Genomic DNA, 17,334 nt, shown 5'->3' on the forward strand with positions numbered 1-17,334 from the left:
TTAATTAACAATAAAAGAAACAAAATTACATTGTTTCCAATTATCAGGTGCGATCATTGTCTAAGCAAAATTATTTTTTAATCACTATTAACGTAGGTTGTTGTACGTCCTGTTGAACATTTATCGTACGAATGAATGGATTTTTTCAGCGCATCTTACCGCCAGCCATCAGTATAGGTATAATAACGTTTTGTTACGGCTCGTCTAAATTGCAACGATTATCCGCGCTTGCTTCGCGCCGATTAGCGCGCGTATGACGCGTTTGACTCGTACATAAAATCGCTGATATTGCGCGCAATGTCGAGGTCAAAGTCAATCTTCATTTTTCAATATTCTTATTTATTACTTCTTCCTAGTCCTCGTTTTATATTCCTAATGATGATATTACGTCACAAAAGTACGGAGCTCGTTTAATGTTTATTTGATGATCTAGTCGTTATCAAGACGGCTCATGTATTCTGCGTATTTTACAATCGTCTGATCGATAAGTTTGTCATTAATTAATGTAAATATACAAAATATCAGAATTTATTGTCTCAAATATGAATAATAAGCAATTTGTATTGCTCGAAATTTGGCCTTTTTTAATTGTTTTTGCAATAAGCAATTTGTATTTTTTCTTATTGCACCCAATTATTCGCGAAATTTTATGTTTCCGCTGTCTTTATAATGTAAAATTGAACGCACAATTATAATTAATCTTAAACAATTGTAGAGTACGTATTATAAATTATTAGCAGTACAAATATTATAAACGATGAGACAATTAATATCTATAAATTAATATCTATAAAAATTTAACATTTATTATATTAATATTTATTATTATTAATTTAATAATATTATTAATATTAAAGAAATAAATTTAAATAACAATTAGGATAAGTAAAGTAGAGACGCAAATTATTTTTTATTTAATACTTTATTTCATAGACAGAACAAGTACAGAGGTGGACGCAATACTTGGTCTGGATTGCACAAATTACACAAACAATTTACTAACTATAAATAAAATCTTTTTAGAAATAGGAAGTTTGAGATTATCGAATCTCTCAACAATTGTTTAATTAAAAACGCCACAGTCATATACATATGTTAATATAACGATCATAGAAAAATATGTGAAGGCTTTTCGTCGTAAAACTTATCTCACATCTACTAATACTGTAACTAATTCCTCACGAATAGATTAGGTAAAAAAATTATACATTTCTTAAAATGTATTGTAAACAGTTTTATGCCACATAAATTCTGTTCTTTTAGTGACAAAAAATTACGGAATCTATATCCACCTCTCACATGAGAATTACGTTCTCATACGATGTAACGTTATTGTCATCTTTTGCCCGTTTGAAAATATAAGATCAGGTTTCTCTCTACGCGAAGCAATCTTAGCTAATTTATTCGAAAATATAGTTGTCTAACATACATCGAATATATATATAATCGCTAGTGTAATTGTTAGCGTAATCGTAATCGTCATAGTTGACGCGTTCGCGAGAAATTGACTTTTCCAGCCTTTTTGCATCTGTCGGCACATTTATGTAGCGTAACAACAACAGTATGGCGATACTGAGTACTCGCTCATACACTGAAAAATAAGTATATAATTGTACTCAGAATTGGCATTATCCGTTTAACTATATTTATCTATGGAAACAACGTACATATTATTCTATACATTATAGTAGATGATATTATAGACGGAAGAAATAGAGATTACCGTAACATTCCGTCTCTCATGTAAATGCCTAATTCTTTAATTAATTATGAATGACATAAAAATTATCTGCACAGATTATTTATCTGCTCTTTTCCAAAACAATAGATAAAAACAATCGAAAGGTAACTAATTTTTAATACAAACGTAAACTTTTTTAAAAAACATTAACTAACTTTAATAACATTACGTTATTAAAGAACATAATGAAGAAAAGAGGGACGTTGTTAAAATAAAATATGTCTCTCTATTAAGATATCACATTAAGTAATACTTTTTTAAAAGTTTCTCTCACAATGGACGCTTGCGAAATAGTAAATATTCCTCTCTAAGACGGATATACATTCCATATCTTCAAAGAATCTCTAAAACATCACGGAAAGTATATTCAGAAAGATATGTTTAACGCACGATTCACGCGCGATTTGTTACGAAGAATTTCCACCGAGATAACATCTGTATTTCCCGATTGGCTAGTTATTTGCGTATTTATGCGCCATTGTATTAGAAAAATAAATTACTACTTCCAGAATTAAATAGAGGAATAATAATAAGCGCCACTGTGTCGAGACAATATGACAATTTGTCAATATCTTCAATTTTATAAAATTATTGTTTTTATATTATTTAAATGTGAGAGAAAAAAAAAGAAATTAGAAAATAAAAACGGAAATATTTAATGTCTCTTACAACCTCAATTTATACGTATTAAATAGTCTATGCTTACTTAAAAGTTTCAATTCATTAAATTGACTCTTATTTTACAACGTTAGTAATTTTTTTACGTTAATGTATTTTGCTGTCGGGCGAAATACTTTATTATTGAACAAATTAATTCTAAAAATTTATTCCCAAAATAGCCACCTTTTTTGCCTCGTTTTTAAGATAGACTTGTGTCGATAAAAGACAAAAGAATTTATGCCTTATTAAATATAACAGCTCAAAAATAGCTCAAATTATTCAAAATTGTGAAGTAATTAAGGCATGTTATCTCCTGTTAACTGAATATTCTGTCAAACATGAAGACAGAATATTTCAAACTTAAAAATCGGATAGCACTTGGTTTGTACTTTTATTGATCTGATATGTAAATTAGAAGTTTCTCTCGCATTTACATTCAAAAGCAGAAAAGATATCGAAGTGTATCTTAAAGAGTGAATATATGATGGTGAGGAATACGATAGTAAAGAATACGAGGTAGAAGTAACATATAAATTAATAAAGTGATGGAAACAAACTTCTCACTTTTAATAAACTAAATCATGGAAAAAAGACCCATACGTAATATTAATCACAGTTATTCTTAATCTGAGTATGTTGCTCAATGCTGAGATAACTCGAATCTGTCGCGCGTAAATAGAACGAGGTCACGCGTTCAAAAACTGATAGAATTATTGTTCCCCGTTATTGTCCGTTTAAGGCTGATGTAAAAATTCTTTTGCATTAAGGTTGATAAATAAAAAATATGTTCCAAAACGCATTTACTAATTGCGATTAGCTACTATATAAATATAGTTATGAAATAATTCTATATATCATATATGTGCTATACCATTCAAATAATATAATATTGAAAAATTCTCTGGTTACATAGAATAAAAACGTATTTTCTTGCGACCTCGTTCTGCTGTTACTACGATCGATACGTCGTCTCGTTTCTTTCTCCACTCGACAGCTTTCACGTAAGTCCTTGTTCCCACCCTCACCCTCGGTTCCTCGACTCACTCCAGTTCCGAATAAATTCGTCATCGCTTATTGCTCACGGCGACTGCACTGCCGTTTCCGGTTTAACTTCATCGATACATTCGTTCTGTTTGTTCTCTAATTCGGTCTTACGGACGAGAGCGTAGTTGTTCAGATACTCCACCACCTGCACGTGCCCGAAAGTCTCGGCTTCGTCGACTGGTCGTTTACCCCATCTAAAAACACGATATGTTTTAAATTTAATTGCATGGCATAAAGATAAGAGCTACTAAAAACACATGAAAACGATTAATTCTAGCATAAAGAAAAAATATTAATCATTTAAAAAATTGTAAAAAAAATTATAGAAAAGAATTAAATTTTAATTTAGAAAACATTAACTTTAAATGTATTAAATAATTTACAAATAAAGATTAGAAAAAGAGAATATATTTTCTTATTCCGTATGTAAAAAGTGTGCTTTAAAAAACAACTATAATAGATTAATTATTCGTAATAATTGCCAAAAATCCGTTGTCAGATTATACTCAATTCGTGAAATAATCATTGTAACTGGATCTTGAAGCAGTGCTCAAGTTGTACCTGTCCTTGGGATCATGTGGGACCCCGCAATGCTCGATCAGAAACTCGATGCAATCTAGATGACCTTCGCTGGCGGCCAAGTGCAACGCGGTTCTGCCATCGTAATCCGACAGTGTCATATCCATCCCACTCAATCGGTGTCTGAAATTATCGATAACAATCAAAACTAATATAACTATATGTAATCTTCTAATACTTCTTTGCCTCCGTTAAATTTCATCACTGGTGCAAAATTTCTCATTTACAGAAATATGATATGATTAAAAAAAACGCGCAACACAGGTTCGCACATTTATCTTTATTAAACAGGTTTTTAAAAGAGTAACTCACCTTCTCATCGCTGTGACGTCACCACTGGCAGCGCTGAACAGAAGATTAACGATCGAGAGGCCTTTCGTTTCGTATTTGTGCCGTCTAGGATCTCTCTTATTCGTCGCGTGCTTTAGATTATCGTACCTGTAGTTATATTATGAAATAAGTTTATCTATAATAACGTCACGAGAAAGGGCAAAGAAATAAAGTTGAATTTCAGTTTCGATGAAGTTTCTATGATCGACTATAACGTAAATTACAAGGAATAAGGAACTCAGATAAATTTCAAAAAAAATATTCCATAATAATAGTTGTACAACCTACACAGTGTATTCAAATTGTTTAATCATGTTGAATGTTTAAGTATAAGAAAAAAGAACAATTTAAAGATTTGAAATAATATTTTTTAATCGCTTATCAACTTTCTTTGTTTTCTTTTTTAGATAAACAATTTAATTATTGATTAACTGTATCGTTACCTGTGGAAGTTAAATTCGCGCACGAGCTCCTCGCAGAACTGCACACCGCGACAGGAATTGCCGAGCGGATCCAAGGGTGGTGACCACGTGCAAATTCCCATGACGTTTGGAATTACCACGAGAAGGCTTCCCGACACGCCGGACTTGGCCGGTATGCCAACCTAGAATAAAATATAACATAGAATAAAATGTAAAGCATCGATTTTTATCAAAGCTTTACGTTGATATTGGCATCATACGTACAGTAAATAAATTATTATCCAAAACCAGATTATGTATCATGTCAACTAACATATTTACGCAATAAAGCAACGCAGTAAAAGTTTTTTATAACTAAACAGTTGCCGGTTATGGTTCTGAAAAGTCTGTTGAGCCTTTTAATTTCGTGTGTTCTTTGAACCATTTATTTTGATTTCCGAAGATATTACACGGTGCATTTTTCTTTTTTTAACTCACTTTGAACGCGAATTGTCCGCTATAGTCGTACATGCCGCAGCTGTGCATAAGACTCAAGACATCGCGGACGCTGTCCGGTTTTAGGACCTTCTCCTCGGTAATCGGGCAAATGCCGCCGTTCGCTAATGTGGCTGCCATTATCGACATTGTCTCGCAATTTGCTTCCATAGCGCAGCACTTGCCAGTAAAAACAAAATTTATCGTCAGAACGTTACATACGCACAAATACCCGAAATAGAAATAGAGGCGGTTTAGTCTGGTTCCTCAGTATCGTAGTCAAAAGGGAAATTGAAAGATGTACCACGAATTAAACTAAAACAGACTCGTGTTTATTCAGTAAAAAGATATCGAAAACTATTATTTAGCGTACATTCATAAATTTTTATTTTATTTTAATTTTTGTTCCTAATAATTAAAAATGAGTCCGTAATGCTTTATTTAAATTGTTTCAATGACTACATAAGGAAGAAATATCTACCTGGAAATAGAAATCCATAACTTCCTGCAGATTCGTCTTTTCCGGATAGCATTTGTGCTCCCTCATGTAAAATCCTAAGGCGTAATTTCGATCGGCCGCCTCTCGCTCTGACAAAAAGACGGCGTTGTTAAACCCGAGATTCTCACCACCGGCCAATCTTTTAAAACAATTCATCGTGAAGTCGAATTTCTCGGCCAGGCCCATTTCCGGCTTGACTAACGTTTTCAGAAGCGAGCAAATTAATATCGCGCCGGCGTTGATCATTGGATTGTGCGGCTTCTCTAAAAAGATATCCATTTGTATTACAAATTGATCGTATAAGTCAAAATAAAAAAAATAATAATAAAGCACTTCACACTTTGTCATTTTTTCCTTAATTTTTAATTAAAAAAATAACTTAAATACCAAATTTATTAATTGATTTTTTACTGTTATTCAAATTGTATCATTTTTTCGACCAAATATAGTACATACTATTATAATCTAGTACGAGCTCGTTGAAATTTCTACCGGACGGCTCTTGACCAACGTACTGATGCACCACTTCGTTACCCAGCCTCTCCAAGGCTATCGCATAGGTCAAAGGTTTACTGCAGCTTTGAAGGGTGAACGGTATTGAGGTATCTCCAATGCTGAATCGCTGACCGTCAATGGTGCACACGGATACGCCCCAATATTCTGGATTCATCTTGGCTAACTGCGGTATATAGAAGGCGACCTTGCCTTCGGTGTTCGTTTTGCATTTCCAATAAAAATCTTCGATGTGTTTTGTGAAACCTGACCAGTCGGGAATTATGAACTGATGCCTGAACGCTCGCGAGATCAAGACGATATTGGGATTTATGATCCTGAAAGAGGAAACAGCGACGCATTTAAAGACGTTTTCTTATCGTAGATATTTACACAAACTTGGCTTTTTTCAACATTTAAATATTACATTAAATTCAGGAAGAAATATATTTAAAAGTTAAATTAAATTTTGCAAATATTTAAACATTATATACGTATAATATTATATTAAAATAAATACGTATAAAATTATATTAAAGTTCACGTTATGAAGAATATCTAGAACTATTAAAGTAATGTAATGTTTCGCATCTACTTAAAATACATGCATATGAGTTGTTTTTTTGAGATCGTAGACTCACCTTCTGAATTGTTCTCTATCTAGCTTCTGCGTTTCGTGCGATATAGCTTTAGTGCGATCGTTATTCTTGGCGTGCTCTTTTTTCAGATTGTCAGTAAGTTCCTGAAGTCGAGGATCATTTTTCCGTAAACCAGTTATCCTTAAAGCCTTAAATAAATTAATATAGATATTAATTTCTGTTATATAACTATTTCACGAATTTATCTCTCTATAAAAATAGAATGTTGTTCCGTCTTACATACAGCTAGAAATTCCGCGACTGATACAAGACCGGTCTCCTCGTTCTTGAACATGTCAAATAAAACATCTTCGGCGTTCGTTGCTTGATCTTGATCTCGAGTGCTGTAAAACATTAAAAATATAATTATTAAATGATATAAAGCGAATAACGCGTTTGTGAACAATGTACTACAGTCAACAGATATTTTTCTCACAACTATTTTTCTATAATTTTAATTATATAGACAATAATAACAAAATCATATACATATATAGCGAGAATGACCACCACATTATCATTATTTAACTCATTCTACAACTGTTACTTAGTAATTATAAAATAAATGTAATATTCCATCTTCCATTTAATTAAATCACCGTACGTTTATAAACGTAAAAGTAAAACTCACCATGCATTGAAAATACAAGTAGAATAATAAAATTGATTATCTTGCTTAATAAACAATAAACAAAAAAATTAGGGTAACTGGGGGGAATATGCCAGTGTGGGGAATATGCCACTCGTTATGTTTATAACAAAGCTACGGCTAGGAGCGTTGTTGTAAATACTGTGAAATTGTTAAAAATATTATATCTGACGTTTTGCCCAAGTTTTACTTACTTCCTGTCAGTATTATAGTTTTTATGGGGTAAGTACAGTATGACAAGTATGACAACGTGCTTTTTAGAATTTTCTTAGTGTTTTATTGAAATTGTAATAAAAATATTCTTTTACATGTTTTTAGACAAAAATGCCCTTCTAAAGTTAAATTACTATACATGTTTGTATATGTAACAATTAACAATATTACCCCCACATGGGGGTATTTCTTTCTTTTTAATAGTAAAGAATCAAAATATTTCATTAAAACCATATATAAATAACAGATAAAAGAAGGAAAAAGAAGACCAGAGTATGCAAAGATACCTCAAAAAGAAAGAAAAATAGGAAAAAAATCATATTTTTCTTAAGTGTGGCATATTCCTCCGAGTTACCCTAGATATGAAGTTATTATGTCTGACATTTCATTAAATGATAATTTTATGTATAATTTTTCGTTCGTTAGCTTTAATGAAATTGTTATATCGACAAAATGGCACGGAATAAATACTGTGCTATTAATAAGCTATTCATATCACGCAACGCATTAATGGCGCATAGTGTACTCACTACATATAATGGCTGTCGTGAATAAAGCTGTATTCGCTGTAACGAAAAGCAAAACAAACGATTCTGCATTAGTGATGATAATAATAATTGTTAATGCGACTGTTACCTAAGAAAGCGTGCCAACATCCGGGTGGATCGATCATCTTTCTTTTCTACCCAGATCGAACACGCAATTTTCGATTTAATTGCGTAATCTTCGGAAAGCTTAGTCAACTGGAGATTAGAGTTTGCTTTGGAATCACAATCGTCTGACTCGATGTACGGCATAGTGATTGTCGTAGTTCAAAACTATTTTATTTTAACTGCGTAAACTGTTATACTTTTATTGTTAAAAATCAAAAAACATTATATTTATAAGTCTCGCAGGTATTAATTGCGATTTTTTACGTCGCGTTAAATTACGTTTATTTAATTCAAGTTCAATTTCGCAGATTTAGTTAGACAAACGTTTTTTGTTAACTCAATCTAATAAAATATCGCTGTGATTATTTCGCGTTGCAGCGCACCAAAAAACACGATTAGATCTTTAGTTTTCTTCACATAATACAAGTTTGCAAAACGTTAAATGTAACAGACTTTTTGTGCAAAATCTAAAGAACGTCTTATTGCTGTCTGGTTGCAAAATTACTCCGTCACAGATATCACCAAGGTTCTTATAACACTCGAAAAAAAAAAAGGAAAACAAGTTTTGACGTCGACCCCCCACAATGATAAAAAATAAACCTTAAAATATCATTTACGTCAGGAGCAGGTGACATCTTGAGAGCGACGAGCTACATGCAATTTGCATTCGATGACGAACAATTGTAACAAACAGAAACCGGTAACAAATAATTGCTTAGTATATTAGAGTTTATTAGAGCTAGAGCAGACAACTCCGGTGGATAAAGGATTGAGATGTTAAAAATCAGCTCGACAGAAAAAGAATTTATGTTCTGAAATTCTTTATAGATGCACAAGCTTGATTAAGTTATATGATAAATAAAGCATTAAATAATGTATGATGTTTAATAAAAAATTATAATTAAATCGCATTAAGAACAGATGAATTTATTTAAAAAATATTAAAAATATTTATTTTATAATCAAGATTTAATTTTATCAAAATCAGGAATTGATTTTCTACAAAATCTGAGATTAGTTTAAAAATAAAAATAAAAATAATAACCATGCACGCTCGTATGAATATAAAAATTAAAAAGAAAAAGGCCAATGATCGAGCATTAGTAGATGTTAAACCATATAATTAATTAACATATGTACAAAGAACCGTTCTTTGTACATATGTTAATTAATTATATGGTTTAACATCTGCTAATGCTCGATCATTGGCCTTTTTCTTTTTAATTAGTTTAAAAATATTTTTATTTTTATATTTCTTTGTATCGCTTACCAATTTATCTCTTCTATAGATAACTCTCAATTCAATTCTTTTATAAAAGGACTAATGTTAAATAATTGAAATCGTTACTCAATATTTGTTAAAAATTTGTTAAAAATTTTCATTGATTCTAACAAATATCTAGTAACGATGTTAATATTAGATACTCTTCAGAATAAGATAATCTTACCGATACGTTCTTAATGGTAATTCATTGAAATCATCGATCGTGTCGATGCAATGACCATTAAATTCAAAGTCGTCCATTGTTCTGACTTTAATAATTGCGGGTGAAAGAAACACAAATTAATATCACCACAGAAAGTACACCATTTTGAGAATATTTTACAATCTATATCATATCTCGCGTTCTCGAGAGATACCACTGCTTCAGTTTAGCGACAGATAAAATCACGATCTGAGAGATCTTATGTTGCTGACCGCGCTTAAATAATACACAATAACAACGCTCAACCTAATCAATTGCGATGGGTTAATAGATTGCAGTGCATGATATCGCATCGATAAACTTATTGCACGACGATCACTATGCCTTTCTATATGTCGGTATCGTTTGCCAGTTATCACAATTACGCATTCGTCCAGCGCAGCGTTCAAATTACGCGTTTCAGTGTTACGTTACGTTTATGTTTCTTATACAAGCCGTCGTGCGATACGCGATTAAAAAGATATATTAAAAGAAATTCTTGCGTTACTTATTTGAGGTTCAGGAACCTGGAACCCCACTTAAAAAAAAATGATTTTTCAATACAGAAAATAATAGTATTTTGTTTGTAGTTGATTGTAGTGAATTTACTTTTGTTTGTAGTTGTACCGTTTGAGTAATAGTTGCGTTTGAACAGTTCGCCAACTGTTAATTATCATTAACTTTGTTAATTATCAAGATTTCTTAATTCCGTTTTTTCTATATGATTCAGAATCGTTTGTAGTTATTTGTAGTGATTTTACTTTCGTTTGTAGTTGTATCGTTTAAAAGTTACGCTTGTTTAAACGATTCGCCAACAGTTCACTTTCTTAAGGTGGTCCTTTCGTGAGAACAAGTATTAGATAGGTACCTAAATTTGATATATGTTAAATATACAGTAATAAGGGGCATGTGTACGAAAAATCAAGTAAGGTTACCGACACTTTACAAGAAATAAGTCATTCTAAATGTGCGTTCGCGGAGCGTGCCATTGTCATTCTATCCTTGTTTACATCTAATGAACGAGAAAGATAGAATGATGCAAATCGCCACGTCCGAGGTTTTCAACGAATAATACATGTACTTAGCGATCAGATGAATACATTATTCATGTCTTAAAATATTCCCTGAAGTTTCCGGATTTCGTACATACCTTGAAAATAAGGGCTTGCCGAATGTTTTGCTCTGATATATGAGGTTAAATAAGTAGTGGTCCAATCGCATATTGCTTTACTCGTACTGTCATGCCTGACCTAACCTAAATCGAGTCCAACCGCACTACTATTGTGATATTTTTTTAATTAGTAAATAATTAAATACGATTAAATCGTGCGTGTAAAATCATATTATATTATTATAATTATTGGGATGTTGTGTAATGTTTGTCAATATGTTTGTTTTCAATTACCTCATGACGGACTGTTACTTGACTAGCTAGGTCCACGAAAGGACCACCTTAATTATCAAGATTTCCCAAATCTGTTTTTTTTTTTCTATGTGCTTCAGAATCGTTTGTAGTTGTTTGTAGTAATTTTACTTTTGTTTAAAATTGTACCGTTTGAACTATAGTTGTGTTTAAACAATTCTCCAAGAGTAAACTTTGTTAATTTACCAATATTTCTTAATTTCTTTTTTTTCCATATGATTCAGAATTGTTTGTAGTGATTTTACTTTTGTTTGTAGTTGTATCGTTTAAAAGTTACGATTGTTTAAACAATTCGCCAAGAGTTCACTTTGTTAATTAGCAAGATTTCCTAAATCTGTTTTTTTCTATGGTGCTTCAGAATCGTTTGTAGTTGTTTGTAGTGAATCATTAATTAATTTGGCTAAAATTTGGGAAAAAGAATTCGTAGCCGTGATAAAGTGCATAAAGCGCATGTATCTCCTGCCGACCCTTAAATATGGGTGCGTTTCGATATTCACTGTAAGTACTGACGATATGACGTTATTGAGTAGAACTGCAGGAGCGTTTCTATATTGCTGCTGTTACTTTCAGGCTGGAATAACGAAACGACGACTACAGTACTGCCAGTACTGCCAGTGAATATCAAAATGCACCCGTATAAGAAAGAAATATAACCTATCTTAACCTATCTTAGATACGACGTGACACGACGATAGGAGCACCTATTTTAAATATATAAAAAAGAATCTTGTACTTAAACAATAATGTTGCAAAAGTCATGTCTATAAAATAAATAACAGTTTTCAGATTGATATGATTGATATGATCGATATGAAAATATCGAGATTATTTATTATTATATTAATTATATTAATTTAGTAATCTTTTCGGGCTTTTTCCGCATCTTCGTGACTAACGATTACTGTATATTTCTCGTTGTTGCCTTTTAGGTCCACAAGGACCAAACCTATGTGAACCTGGCACCCAACTTCCGAAAAATTAATTTTTTTACGGAAAACGTTAGCATTTTATTTGTAGTTTTTTATAGTAACAAAAATTTCGTTTGTAGTTTAAATTATACATTAAAAATTATAAAAATTATAAAAATTACTCGCACCCCACTTTGAGATATCTCAAATCCGTTTGCGCCATCTTCTTCAGAATCATTTGTAGTTGTCTGTAGTGCTTTTCTTTTCGTTTGTAGTTGCACCGTTCAAAGGTTATTATATTTTTGCAATAAACAAAAAATGTAACTTTGCTAATTTTGAAGATATCTCAAATCCGCTTGCGCCATCTTCATCAGAATCGTTTGTAGTTGTTTGTAGTGCTTTTTTTCGTTTGTAGTTGCACCGTTCAAAAGTTATTATATTTTTGCAATAAACAAGAAGTGTAACTTTGCCAATTTTGGAGATATTTTAAACGAAACGGAACGAAAACCATTACGAACAACTACAAACGATTTTACATCGAGTCGCGCAATCAGTTTTAAAATATTTCCAAAATTGGCAAAGTTACACTTATTCTTGTATATTGCAAAAATATCATAACTATATATAAAACGGTGCAAATACAAAAAAAAAGAAAGCACTACAAACAACTACAAACGATTCTAAAGAAGATGGCGCAAGCGGATTTGAGATATCTTGATAATTAATCAAGTTTATTATTAATAAATTGTTTAAACAATCATAATTTTTAAATAATACAATTATAAACGAAAGCAAAATTACTACAAATAACTACAAGTCATTGTAAATCACATGAAAAAAAAAACCAGATTTGAGAAAGAAGGACCGGTAAATAAGGCCAAACTTTGCACACACATCTTGATGGAACCTAAACTAATCTTTAAAAATCCTTTTTTAGATCCTAAGAAATAGGAAAATAACAATCATTTATCCGAGAAATGGTGGGAATGTTGTGAAAATAGCGTATCAAGGTATTAGAATTTATTATTGGTATACATAGAAACCAACAATCTGCTCTATACGAATTATAAAAGATTCAATTTTTTTTAAGTTGAATATGAACCAATACTGTTTTATTTATGACATTTATGAGTAGCTAACGTATTCTGGAATGGCCCTTAGTGTAGCCACGCATAAAAGAAACTCACGATATGTGACGTATTACTTCCATGGTAACATGTGTGAACACTGGTTATTTGCTTCTAATAATTAACTGTTATCGATTTTATTATTATTATTATTAATTTATTGATTGTTTTAAAAGAATTAAATAAATATTAAATCTCAAATCAATAAAGAAATTATAAACTGAAAAAATATTTTTTGTAATATCAAAAAAATAAAAAATACTTTTAAAGCGGACAGTTGGTTTCTATGTAAACTAATATTAAAGTCTAATATCTTAATGCACCATTTTCGCAACTTTTCCACCATTTCGGATAAATAATAATATATGTTCGTATTTCTTAGGATTTAAAGAAAAATTTTTATAGATTAGATTTTATAGATTTTATATATTTAGGTTCCATTGCGATGCAAAATTTGATCTTGTTTATCAGTCCTTTTGGATAATTATAACAAAGTTTACTCTTGGCGAATTGTTTAAATACAATTACTACTCAAACAGTACAATTTTAAACAAAAGTAAAATTACTACAAACAACTACAAATGATTCTGAAGCACATAGAAAAAAAACAGATTTGGGAAATATTGATAATTAACAAAGTTTACTCTAGGCGAATTATTTAAACACAACTATTATTCAAACGGTACAATTTTAAACAAAAGTAAAATTACTACAAACAACTACAAACGATTCTGAATCATATGGAAAAAAACAAAATTAAGAAATATTGGTAAACTAACAAAGTTTACTCTTGGAGAATTGTTTAAACACAACTATAGCTCAAACGGTACAATTATAAACAAAAGTAAAATTACTACAAACAACTACAAACGATTCTGAAGCACATAGAAAAAAAACAGATTTGGGAAATCTTGATAATTAAGAAAGTGAACTCTTGGCGAATCGTTTAAACAAGCGTAACTTTTAAACGATACAACTACAAACGAAAGTAAAATCACTACAAATAACTACAAACGATTCTGAATCATATAAAAAAAATGGAATTAAGAAATCTTGATAATTAACAAAGTTAATTATAATTAACAGTTGGCGAACTGTTCAAACGCAACTATTACTCAAACGGTACAACTACAAACAAAAGTAAATTCACTACAATCAACTACAAACAAAATACTATTATTTTCTGTATTAAAAAATCATTTTTTTTTAAGTGGGGTACCAGGTTTCTGAACCTACTTATTTGTATAAAAGAAATATTATTATTAAAAAAATAGTTCGTAAAAATATGTATTAATTCGATAAAACTATTCCACATTTTTTTTTGTTTAATTCTTTCTCAGAATTAAATAAGCTATGTTAGGATTTTTCGTACCGTATTTGAGGATGTTCCAATTTCACTGCAGCTCCAGAAGCGGCATTCAAATTCGCTTTTCCGAGTCTCGTGGACGTTGGTATAGCAGCACGTTTCTGTAAAATCATGAATATTCCGTTCGTTAACAAGTAGAAAATAAAATTGTAATTGTTTTCACAATTACATAAAATAAAACACCGAATTGTTCAAATAATATTAGCCACAATTGAGATATTATTCAACAAAACGTAGAAACATGCAAGGATTCCTGGAGTTTGTAATTAATAATTAAAAAATAGGTGAAAATGTATTTGTTCAATAAAATAAAAATTATTTTAAGACATTATGATATAATATTAATAAAATATAGTTTTTTATAATCTCTAAATAAAGCTCTATGCATTTTGCATTATGTATGCGCAGACTGCATTGTTTCATTCGAGAGTTAAGTGAAATTCGATTTATTGAAAAACTTTAGTTTTTACGTACATATCAAACTACTTTCTTTTATTATATTAACTAAAAAAATTATTTAATTTTAATATTGATAGAAAACACATTTTTATTTATATTTTAATGACATAAGTTATTAAACAATCAGAAATTATATTAATCTTTTACAATAAATATTAGCAATTGCTATATTAATAAGATGCTTTAGCAATTTATTAAGAAGATTAATTTACACATTTATACAATAACACATTTACACATTTACACATTTATATAATAATTACACATTTCTAAATATGCCTGTAAATTAATAAATATAAAATTTATAATAAGAAAAATTGTGCATTTAATTCGATAGTTGTGTATTTTTTTATTAAATTTAAACTTTAAAATAAAACTGTTCGTATAGTAAAATATATTCATATCACAGAGAGACTATATATATAATAGTTTCTTCATTTAAAAAAATTATTTTAAGCAGTTTCTGAATTATACATTTCGAGATGGTTGCATAGAAGAATCGCGCTGGTTGCTAGGCAGCTCTGTATTGATCCTTCGATGAATCAACATCATAGTACTCTAAGCAGAAGCCTGTCACGTGTACTTTAATTCGGATCAGTAGGTTTGTATGTACATACACATATAAGCGTAATGAAAATTGAAAGCCCGACTAGATTGAAGAGCGAGATTACTCGTCTCTGAATGTCACTCTCACCGCTTGTTATGTAATCAATACATAACTATAAGCTTCACATACTCGTATCTTGTCCATAGTGATAAAAACGTTAATAATAAAATCCAAATATTGCTTGACAATTCTGGGTAGATAAATAAATAAATAGGTTTCTTATAATATAAGTGTCAAGACGTATTTATTAAATTTTTTCACGATAATACACTATAACATACTTTAAATCCAGACTTCATATAGTATATTATAATATGCAGCATGCTCATTGTTAAAAATATAATCGTAAAACGATCAGTCACATAATTGTAGTACATACTAATTATATTGCTTTTAATAATTATCGGCGAGTTTTAATCATTATCAAGCACAAACTATTAAGTGTAATAATCTAATTCGAGCGGCTTGTTGGCGCAACATAATAGACATACGCGAGCTATGTGTCAAACTATTTCTGTCACCGATATAGGCCATTGCCACCGCCCACGTGGTTGAATCGAGAATCGGTCGTTTCCTTAATACCTTAAGGATGTATATCTAAATTACAACGTAACGAATAGATCTAATACGTCGATAAATGTGTTAACATTGAGTTGTAGGCATGTTACTATTATTGCGTAATACTTGAATCCGTAATCGCCATGTTTAATATTTCCCTTACTAAGTCGTTTGTATGAATTTCGTAATTTTGTGAATTTTCGTGAATTTTCGTCGTTTAACGACTTTTGAATCTTTCCTATTTTTTTTTTTTTTTTTTACATAAAATATTCTTACCTTGTTGGTGGAGTACAGTTTCCTGAGCCCGTTTGCACCGACTCTCACGAACTTCAGCATCCTCGCACCTTGCATCACCACCTCCCTTAATATCGACGCTTTCATCACTGATAACTTCGTATAATTTTATTCGACAACACTAATTCGAAACAACCGCAATTAATTCATGATAATTCGAAAAGTCGTAAACAATATAAAAAAATAATCGAACTGCTTCACATGAAAGCGAGATGTTTCAATTTGCAATCTGTATCTCGCACGTAAAATATTTAGCCAGATAAAATTTTCTTCTTAAAAGCTCGAATTTTCTGATCGATATCCCAAAAGATGTCCACCAAAGTTTCGCACTTTAAAACGCAAAACGCCCGTTTCTACACTATTTGATCCATATTTCAAGGTATAATTTTCCCCGACTCGAAGATCTAGTCCCTCAATGAATTCTCGATTGATATCGTCCGCGAATTGACACAATCACCTGTCGCAATTTTACCTGCGACAACGACATCACCGTCGAAAGACGACCCTTAGCGTCCCGACGACCAGCGTCTACTGCATCGAGGGTCGTAGAGAAGAAGAGAAGGCGGGGAAGACCGGCCGGCGGGACATGCGCGATTTTGGGATGGTACAAAATTTCGCTATATAGCTGATCCGGAATATGTCACGGCGTATATAACTGACACGAATTAACCCGCGGGAAATAAAATCGCGGAACGGCGTCGACGTTCTCTTGGGGAAAGTCTGCTTATGACT

General features: G+C 31.2%; 1 protein-coding gene across 4 annotated transcripts; it reads right to left on the reverse strand.

The window, feature by feature from the left end:
• Positions 1–903: 903 nt before the first annotated feature.
• Gls (glutaminase) lies at positions 904–17,147 on the reverse strand. Of its 4 annotated transcripts, none has more exons than XM_071790068.1 (12): positions 16,585–17,147; positions 14,691–14,785; positions 9,843–9,923; positions 7,124–7,223; positions 6,883–7,028; positions 6,206–6,579; positions 5,732–6,012; positions 5,254–5,430; positions 4,798–4,958; positions 4,337–4,462; positions 4,007–4,147; positions 904–3,639 (listed from the first exon to the last, which is right to left on the reverse strand). In XM_071790068.1, the coding sequence occupies exons 1-12, from the start codon at positions 16,687–16,689 to the stop codon at positions 3,480–3,482; spliced, it is 1,947 nt and encodes a 648-aa protein (XP_071646169.1). In that variant the 5' UTR covers positions 16,690–17,147; the 3' UTR covers positions 904–3,479. The 4 variants fall into 4 exon arrangements, with proteins under 4 accessions (XP_071646169.1, XP_071646166.1, XP_071646167.1 ...); XM_071790065.1 differs by lacking the exon at positions 9,843–9,923 and adding an exon at positions 8,272–8,307 and having other exon boundaries at positions 16,585–17,145; XM_071790066.1 differs by lacking the exon at positions 9,843–9,923 and having other exon boundaries at positions 16,585–17,146.
• Positions 17,148–17,334: the final 187 nt, after the last annotated feature.

The sequence above is a fragment of the Temnothorax longispinosus genome, chromosome 10 (assembly GCF_030848805.1).
Source record: "Temnothorax longispinosus isolate EJ_2023e chromosome 10, Tlon_JGU_v1, whole genome shotgun sequence".
Classification (NCBI taxonomy): Eukaryota; Metazoa; Arthropoda; class Insecta; order Hymenoptera; family Formicidae; genus Temnothorax; species Temnothorax longispinosus.

Coding starts and splice junctions, on each gene's coding strand:
- Gls (XM_071790068.1), bottom strand. CDS start 16,689: ATGAAAGCGTCGATATTAAGGGAGGTGGTGATGCAAGGTGCGAGGATG. Junction 9,924..14,690: donor TTGGAACATCCTCAAATACG/GTACGAAAAATC, acceptor TATTAAAGTCAG/AACAATGGACGACTTTGAAT. Junction 6,580..6,882: donor GATAGAGAACAATTCAGAAG/GTGAGTCTACGA, acceptor TTCCTCTTTCAG/GATCATAAATCCCAATATCG.